This window comes from Aquarana catesbeiana, linkage group LG02 (assembly GCF_042186555.1).
Source record: "Aquarana catesbeiana isolate 2022-GZ linkage group LG02, ASM4218655v1, whole genome shotgun sequence".
Lineage (NCBI taxonomy): Eukaryota > Metazoa > Chordata > Amphibia > Anura > Ranidae > Aquarana > Aquarana catesbeiana.
This window is the reverse complement of record NC_133325.1, coordinates 206922700-206931763: the sequence shown is the minus strand read 5'-3', so window position 1 is coordinate 206931763 and position 9064 is coordinate 206922700. Positions and strand designations below refer to the sequence as shown.

The following is a 9064-nucleotide window of genomic DNA, read 5'->3' as shown; positions in this document are numbered from 1 at the left end:
TGACTCGGTTAAGTTGATGATAGGCAACTCCTATCCTCATATTGATTAGTGGTTCCAAATTAATAATAACTACTGCAGTAGGGAACAGACACAAAAGATACGCTCAGCATCTTTCCAAATAACTGTTCTGCTTTATTATGATGCAATTGAAGGTTTTTATGCACATGATTACGTAGGTATCACATTAATATTACAATTGTAGGTTTATCGTAACAAAGGGCATTACATAGGCAGGCTTATTCTAATCAGGACTCGAAAGAATGTAAACATTTACTGAAAACATTATTAGTGCTGTTGCACAGTGAGGGCAATGTGCAATACATACAAAATACAATACAATTATATACAGAACTTACACATTTCCATTACACCTTGCAGTGTGGACACAGCTGTGAGAAGTTGGAACTATAGTTAGGTCGCTATTGCTGTCTAGGACATCCTCTCAATGTGTCCTGGTGACCAATGATACCTGGATTAAAAGTGAGGAAAAGTCCAAAATGTTGAGTTATAGAGTCGAAACTGTCCAAGGCTCGGTTCATACTAGTGCGGGCCATGCGTCCCGTATTTGCTTGGGCATGGCAGCCTATTCATTTGAATGGGTTGGCTGTGCTGCATTTAACGCACAACAAAGGTGCATTCACCTTTTTAAAAACACAGCCGCAGGGAAACCTCAAAAAGACCATGTGGTTCCCTTGCAGTTCCCACACCTGCGAGCTGAGATGAGTGGGGATGGCATTCAGAATGAATGGCAGCCCTACGCCTATGGCAAGAGCAGTGCAATTCAGCCTTGGGGTGGTGGAATCGATGCGATACCCGCAACTGGAACGCACAGCCACTAGTGTGAACCGAGCCAAAGAGAATTTTCTCACTTTCAAGAGATTTCTTCTAATTTCATCAGAAAATCTTAGGAATGGGACAAAGATGGAAAGAAAAACATTCCTGCTTTATTCAAAATGAAAAACACAAAAAAGATTTGGCTTTAGATACATTTAATCAAGATTGTGTTTGGAAGACAGATTCTAGAATCCCAATTATATTTATTGTAATGGGTAATTATTATAAGAATGTGAACAGCGCCAGCTGTGTAATGTCTGTACTTCAATCAGTTTGCTAGTACCTTAGGAAATAAAAGAGCCACTTTATAAAAGAGCCATGTTACTCCTTTAACTGTAATAATAAAAAAAAAATGAAACATACATTTTAGAGAAATTTTAAAAATAAATATTTATTGAAAGACCAAATTCATATACAACATAAAAACCATATGATATGTACAATCAAAAAGCTAAACATATATATATATGTACAAAAATTATTAGATATTTACATGTGAACTAACAAGAATGCAGTGACAGAATAAAATGCATCAATAACTAGATTCCTTACAAACTCAAAGGGTATGCCTTGTTACATACCCTTTTTTAAATTTTCTATTCCTGATTGTTTCTGTGCTATAAAACTAGCTATTCTGTATGCATAGTTAGCTAAAGTGACATTTCATAAGATATTTGCATGTCTCCTCCTACAACTCATACATTTGTACAACTAAATTTGTAGAATGCATTTATTTTCTACATTTTTACATTTACATTGTATTAGCATGATATTCTGTGTTTTTCTATTTCTGCAGAGCCTCCTTTTGATTTATCTTGCTATTTGCTGTGTCTAGTGACATATTTTGTTCCAGGAGTATATAGGAGGTACATGCTTACATAAGATCTTTGGATCTGCTGTTTTGGAGGACAGCTCATGCTCAGTGACTACATAACCTCATGCACCAGCAGCAATACTGCCACCTAGGGTCTACTGGTGGAGATGCAGGGCTCCTTTAATTAGGGTACAGATTTAGAATCTAGTGAACACAATACTAAACTGGACCTTTTCTTGAAGTATAATTAAAGGCATTTTTCTTTTGGCTAGAGTCTTAAGGGGATAGAGCCATTGGTTAGTTTTAATTGCTGTCTGTATTCCCCCTCTTTATATCTGTCCTGATCTTCAGTGTCACCAGAAATGAAAGTGCTGGCAAAGCCACAATTTTATGTTGCCACCAGAACAGAAAAAGAGGGGACATCTTCTAATGGGCGCTCTTGTTTCCATAACAAAGATATTCTCTCACTTCCTGTTCAGAGAGGAAGTGCAAGGAAAGAATCTCCCTAATGAGCTACAGATGGCAAGAAAAACTAATAGTTTTAACTCTTCTTGTCTGTTATTCAAAATTAAAAAATCATAGTGTTAAATACACTATAACCCAGTTACTTTTCCCAGAAAGGTTTAAAAGGTGGTTGCAATTTCACAGGGTTGCAAGCTGATTTCTGTGTTGTAATTGGACCTGTGGTATGTCCTGGACACCCTAGGTGGTGAAAGCATGGCTTTTCTGTTCAACCAATCCTGTTCACATTGTCCAGTGATCCTCTTATCCTGCACACTGTTGACATAATATGAGTCTTTAATTGTATAGCTGGTGACAGGGACATTAGGTATTCTGGAGTTGTGATAGGTGTTGTAGTAAGTAGGAACTAAGGAATAAGACATTTCATATCCCTTTTCATACTGCATGGTTGCATTTCCAGGATATGGGACTTTATTGCTGTGGTGGCTGACTGGATGTACTGGACCTCGCAGTGTTCCAGATGTTCCTGTGTATGGATAACCTTGAATAAAGGAAGAAAACAGTGTTGTAATTGCAGAGTGAATTAGACATGAACAGTCAGAGTTGAATAGTGTGAACTATATAATACTGATCAAGAAAACCTAAGTGCATGACCAGACAAAACTTTTTATCTACTGCTGGCAGACTCTTCCACCTTTAGTGTCTGCCATCCCTCTTTGCCAATCCCTCCACTGGCTTCCGAATGCACAGTGAATAAAATTCAAAACATTAACAATAACATACAAAGCCATTTACAACTCTGCCGTGACCTACATCACCAATCTTGTCTCCAAATATCAATCAAACTGTCCTCTCTGCTCCTCCCAATACCTCCTTCTCTCTAGCTCCATTGTCTCCTCCTCCCTTGCTCATCTCCAGGACTTCTTCAGAACCTCTCCCATCCTCTGGAATGGAATCCTCTCGCTACCCCAATCTGTCTGGCTATCTCCTACTCTGTTTACTTTTAGGCAATCCTTGAAAATTCATCTCTTCAGGGGAACCTACCCTGCCTTCAACAAATAACCAAATCTTCTATTTCTCCCATCAGTTCACCCCTCACAGTTATTACCTTTGTTCCACCAGTCCCTCCCTATTAGATTGTAAGCTCCCAGGAGCAGGGCCCTCCTAACCCTCTTGTATTTAATTATAATGTTTCTGTATCGTCTCCCTTTAAATTTTAAAGCGCTGTGCAAACTGTTGGTGCTATATAAATCCTGAATAATAATATTATTATTATGATATGATATTATTGATATAATATGATATTATTTTGAATAGAGCGGTAAAGGATTAGAACCCCTGTTAAAGTTTTACTGCTATCCAGGGCTCTGTTAGGGTAATTTTCCTTTATGGTCAGAGTGACAACATTTTCCCTAGACAAGAAGTAGGACACGCAAAAGGGGTTTATCCTTCCCCAAAATAGTTGGAGAATTTACCCTTACTTCCTATTTGGAAACCATTGTCACTGAGATAGTAAGTGAAGAGAGATCTTTGGACTGAACTAAAACCCAAAAGAGTTTCTGATTCTTTCCCACTAGCAACGTTTTGGCTGGACATACACCTGAAATGTTTGCTATATAAATAAGACACAATACAATTAAAACTTAATTGATAGTTTCATATCATAATATTTTTGCTCTTTACATGAGACATACTAAAAATACAGCAGTCTGTTTGAGCTACAACTTACATGGCTGCTTGTGAATTGGCAGGCCTGTGTCTCTTTTCACACCTTCCCCACTGGTGTCAGAATCACTGTCATTGAAGTCACTGTCTCCTTTACCACTGTCTTTTGCACTAAGCCGTTCAGTCTGAGATTTTCCACTGCAGAAATAAAAGGTGGTAAATGAGTTCTAACATAAAACAATAAACAAGTTCTGATATGTTTAAAGTAAGCATTCCTTGTTATTACATTATTGACTGTATATTGCCTTGTCAGAATGATCTTTCCAAAACATATACATATTAGGGAATTTTTGTCAAGATCAGGGGCTACATACACCATGCAATCAATTTGCTTGAGGTGATTGTAGTCATATTAGTGCATTTGTTTAAAAAAAATAATAATATTTTGAACTAACATCCAACATTTCAGGACAAGCTTTTGGGGTATACCCACTTCTTCAAGGTCCAAGCAGTACTCATCTTGTTTTGTACTGCTTGGACCTTGAAGAAGGGGGAATACCCTGAAAGCTGGCCATGCAACTTTGGACGTTATTGCAAATAAAAAAAGTGCCACAGACAGAATTTAATTGTTTTTCTACCCAACCATAATTAACCAAATCAGGAATCGGGGGGGGGGGGGGATTTTCCAATGCCTCTGGGCACCTTAACAAATAAACATAAGCTGGCCATACATTATGTAATACTCTTCTAAAATTGTCCTTTAGATTACCAAAACCATATAATATGGGGCCAAACCTAAACACTTTCAATTTGTATCCAATCAGGCAGGTCCTTGCACTACATAGTTGCAGGTAAAACTAAAGGAAATCGAACAAGAAAATTGTATAATGTATGGCCAGCTTAAGGTACCTATAGACATTAGTTGAAGGCTGGAAAATGTACCTGCTGAACAGTTACATGTTAGAACAATTGTAATGTAAAAAAAAATCCTTGCTATGCTTTTTATTAAATAAGCAGAATTCCCCAGAGTTGACCTTATCAAAGAAGACAATGCTAGGGAAAGTCATATCCTAAAGACTGCCAAAAACTTTTCTAAATTAAAGCATGGGTGGCCTTCTCAGGATCAAGTGCTTAGACAAGAAAATTTTTTAACCAACTTTTGTCAGTGGAGCTGGACAGAAAATTGTTGACTGAACAGTGATGGCATCCAATCAGATCCAGTCATTGTGCAGGTAGTCTGATAGTTGCAGGCGCTGGCTGTCAAAATTCAATAACTATCAAAGGATATTCCTCTATCCATGCTGTTTAGCTTAGAAGGAGGAATCCATTAGGTTTTTCTTGTTTAGCCCACTGGCTAAATGAAAAATCTATATGTGTATGGGTAGCTTTAGCTTGGGCTTTTTTGCAGAAGATGCAAACTGACCATATATATATATATATATATATATATATATATATATATATATATATATACACAATTGTTACTCAACCCAAATAGGCAGCAATCATCTCATATGTGTAGTTGTACCTTTAAACCAATCTAAATTCTGCAAACTAAAAGCTGAGTGGTTGCTCTGAATACTGAACCTTACAGATTACAAATAGTGTACTAAACAATAATTGTTCTCATTTTAAAGGGCCAAACATGGTGCCATTTTACTTCAAATGCCACAAAACTGAGACCCACTAATGTCCCATACCTGCATCAGACTTCCTAATAGTAATACAATTATAACTAATACAATTTCAGATTTCATGTCTTCTACTAACAAACTAATTTTTGTGGTGTTGACAGTAGTTATGATTGTTACCTTATGCTCCCAGTAGAGATATCTCTGCAGAACCTGGATGAATGGTATAATGGATCTGAATCTGAACTCTGTTAAGAGAGGGAAAAAGTCATTAGCATTCAGTGAAAGACAAAGTTATTTTCACCTTTCAATCAAAGCCCTCATTAGCGTGCATGATGCAAGAATTTAAATTGCCAAGATAACAAGTGCTGTCCTGTAAAACAGCCTACAATCATTTGCATAGTAATAATAACAAATATTCTGAAGACATATTAAGTATTTGGACACTAGCTGTACAACTGAAAACACTTTAGTGATTGTCATTGTGTTGCAGGTAAGATTAAACTCTAACAGTATGAAACTGAATAAATGCCTTTATGTTCTCTGAGGCCTTGGGTAATAGTTAATAAATCAAATAAAAGGATTACTTACATTTGATTCTGTCTGGAGGTCCTTGACCAGGTCTGTGCTGGATGATGCACTGCAGCCTTCAGACTCTGTGTTGATCGACAGATGACAAGATTCAGACTGTGACAAAGTGGAAGATGACAGGCTCTCTTTTGGCGAAGATGTGCTATTAAGTAGTTGGTCTTTAACTTCTCTTATCCTTTGTTCTTCAACATCAGTCTTAGAATTAGCAGATTTTCGTTTGCAAGAACAGGCCACAAATAATATAGCGATGAGGAGCAAAGCACAACCTCCAGATAACACTGCTATGAAGATTATGGACAGGTCCATCTGATGCTGGCTCTCTGCAGAACTTTGCATAATAACTATCTCTACATTAGATGGAAAGGATTCAGTAAAAGTGAATTTTATGGTAGTATTGGAATACATGGAAGGTCGTCCATTGTCATGCACGGCAATAACAATACACAAGTCCTTATCTTGCAAAGAATCAATTTTTCTGGTTAATGATAATTCACCAGTCACTTTGTTTATGGCAAACAATTTTTGGTTGTCTTCCTGAATAGCGAAGAAAAGTTGGGAATTCACCCCCTCATCCTTATCAGTGGCTTTAACCTGCAGGACTAAGTAATTTTGTGGGGCATGGATGGGCAACATAACTTCAGCAGATCCATTATCCACCAAGGGGAAAGTTATCACAGGTGCATTGTCATTTACATCAATTATCTTTATTCTCAGCTGAGTACGAGCTGTAAGTTGAGGAGTACCATTGTCAATAGCTTCGATTTCAAGGTCTAGCTGTTTAAGCATTTCATAGTCCAATGATCTTACAGCACGCAACATACCTGAGTCAGTGTCAATAGCCACAAATGTAGACAAGGACTGACCCAGTATTTTTGCATCAACCAATCTATAAGATATTTTGCCATTCAGTCCAAAATCAGTGTCTTTGGCCATCACAGTTGTGATATAAGTTCCAGGGGCATTATTCTCCCATATAGAGGCCTCATATATTTGTTTGGTAAATTCAGGAACATTGTCATTCTCATCAATCAGCCTGACAGTATACTGCTTTATGGTTTTCAAGGAAGGAAATCCCAAATCTTCTGCTACAATTGTCAGGTTGTATTCAGCTATCTTTTCCCGGTCCAGGGGAGAAGTAGTGACTATCATAAAACTGTCCTCATAGGCTTGCTTGAGTTTGAAGTGTTCATGCCCATAAAGTGTACAATGAACTTGTCCATTAAGCCCAGAGTCTCTATCTGTGGTGCCGATAAGTGCTACAAAGCTATCCTTAGCAGCTCCTTCAGTTATATAGGCTATGCCTTTGTTGACAGTAGTTAAGGGAGTGATGGTGATAGCTGGAGCATTATCATTTGCATCTATAATATGCACAGTTATTTTACAAGTAGCAGTTAATGGATTAGGACTTAAATCCTGAGCTTGTATATCAAACTCATAAGTTTGCCTGCTCTCATAATCAACTTTACCCTCAAGAGTTATGCCACCTGATTTGGGATCTACATGAAAGAGCTGACGTACCTCTGGGGACACCTGAGGGCTGAAACTGTAAATTATTTCTCCATTGGCACCTTCATCAAGGTCATCTGCATTGAGGTCCAGTAAGAGATATCCAGCAGGAGCATCCTCCATCATGTCCACAGTGACAGCACTCTTCTCAAACACTGGGCTGTTGTCATTAAAGTCCAGGACCCGAACATTAACCACTGCACTACCAGAAAGTGATGGGCTCCCTCCATCCATGGCAACCAGTGTCAAGGTGTATGCAGACTGCCTTTCCCTGTCTAATTCCTTTAAAAGTACTAGGTTTGCATATTTAACCCCATCAGTTCTAGTCTTCACATCAATCTTGAAGTGGCTGTTATCTGACAGTTCATAGTTCTGGATAGAGTTTTCCCCAATATCTTCATCAATAGCTATTTGCAAAGGAATCCTAGCACCCACTGCTAAACTTTCAGAAATATCCACATGTATTTCAGAACTAGGGAAGTGAGGTCTGTTATCGTTAATATCTCTTACCTCCACTTTTACATTCATCAACTTTATCTGATCCTTTGAAAAACTGACCACGTCCAGAGCCAGGATACAGTTTAAAGTCTGCCTGCAGATCTGTTCCCTGTCAATCTTCTCCCCAATGCTCAGCTGGCCATCGCTGTCTTGCAGTTGGATAATGGAGTTGTTATATTGCTTCATAAGGTGAAAGTTGCTCTCAAGTTGGTCAGTTGAGTTGAACAGTGGGTGCTCTGATAAAACAGCAATGACCGTTCCAGGTGCCTCTTCCTCGTAGATGTAGTAATGAACAAATTCTGCAGAGGATAGTGAAGTCATCAAACCCAGCAGTAGTGCTGGCAGTACTTTGAAGAACTCAAACATTTTCAGTCCTTTCCTTGTTGTAGATCTGTTTATGCTGCCAAGTAAAAACTCTTGGTGTTGTATCTTGAAGAGGAACAATGTAGTATCAATGGAGCCTGCCAGCTGTGAAAGCACTCAGCACAATCCTGTTAAGTGGTGCCTGTATTCAGGAAAGTGTGAATAACTGCTTGGGCTCATCTCTTTCCCCAGGTTATATGCTCAAGGATATGTAAATTAACTCCCCCTTCCACCAATCTCCAATGACTCCAGGACAAATGGTCACTGAGGCTGAGCAAATGAGGCTGTCATTAAGAGAGCTCTCAGTAAGAGGCCAGCTAATATACAGTTATACTTTGTGACACCTCAAGAAAGCTGTGTTCTCTTAGAATGCCAGTAATCAAAAAAGTCAAATCAGCTATACAGAAACAATTTGATGACCCTGGGATTACATTATTTTACTATTAAATGTAGGTTGCTGCTGACTTTGTTGAAGCTTATATTGTTACTGAAGCAAGCAATAACTGAGAAAACTACAAACATGGTTATGTTGTAACATCCCCAAAAAACAATATAATCTAAAATTATAACAAAAATAATATTAATGCAAACAAAAAATATTTTTTTTTAGTTCACTACTGAACACAAATATAGCTCAATTCACAAAGCTAACACACTAGAATAAGTATTTTTTTTTAAATGACAGTTATTTCTATTCAAA

At 37.9% G+C, this 9064-nt stretch overlaps 1 protein-coding gene across 1 annotated transcript; it reads right to left on the bottom strand.

Annotated features, from left to right (window-relative positions):
• Nucleotides 1-1341: 1341 nt before the first annotated feature.
• Nucleotides 1342-8512, bottom strand: LOC141129852 (protocadherin-8-like). The gene is made up of 4 exons (XM_073617906.1): nucleotides 5998-8512; nucleotides 5587-5654; nucleotides 3840-3973; nucleotides 1342-2651 (listed from the first exon to the last, which is right to left on the bottom strand). Exons 1-4 carry the CDS (start codon nucleotides 8365-8367, stop codon nucleotides 2272-2274), a joined length of 2952 nt encoding a protein of 983 aa, XP_073474007.1. The 5' UTR covers nucleotides 8368-8512; the 3' UTR covers nucleotides 1342-2271.
• Nucleotides 8513-9064: the final 552 nt, after the last annotated feature.

Coding starts and splice junctions, on each gene's coding strand:
- LOC141129852 (XM_073617906.1), bottom strand. CDS start 8,367: ATGTTTGAGTTCTTCAAAGTACTGCCAGCACTACTGCTGGGTTTGATG. Junction 5,655..5,997: donor ACCTCCAGACAGAATCAAAT/GTAAGTAATCCT, acceptor CTCTCTTAACAG/AGTTCAGATTCAGATCCATT. Junction 3,974..5,586: donor ATCTCTACTGGGAGCATAAG/GTAACAATCATA, acceptor TTATTTCTGCAG/TGGAAAATCTCAGACTGAAC.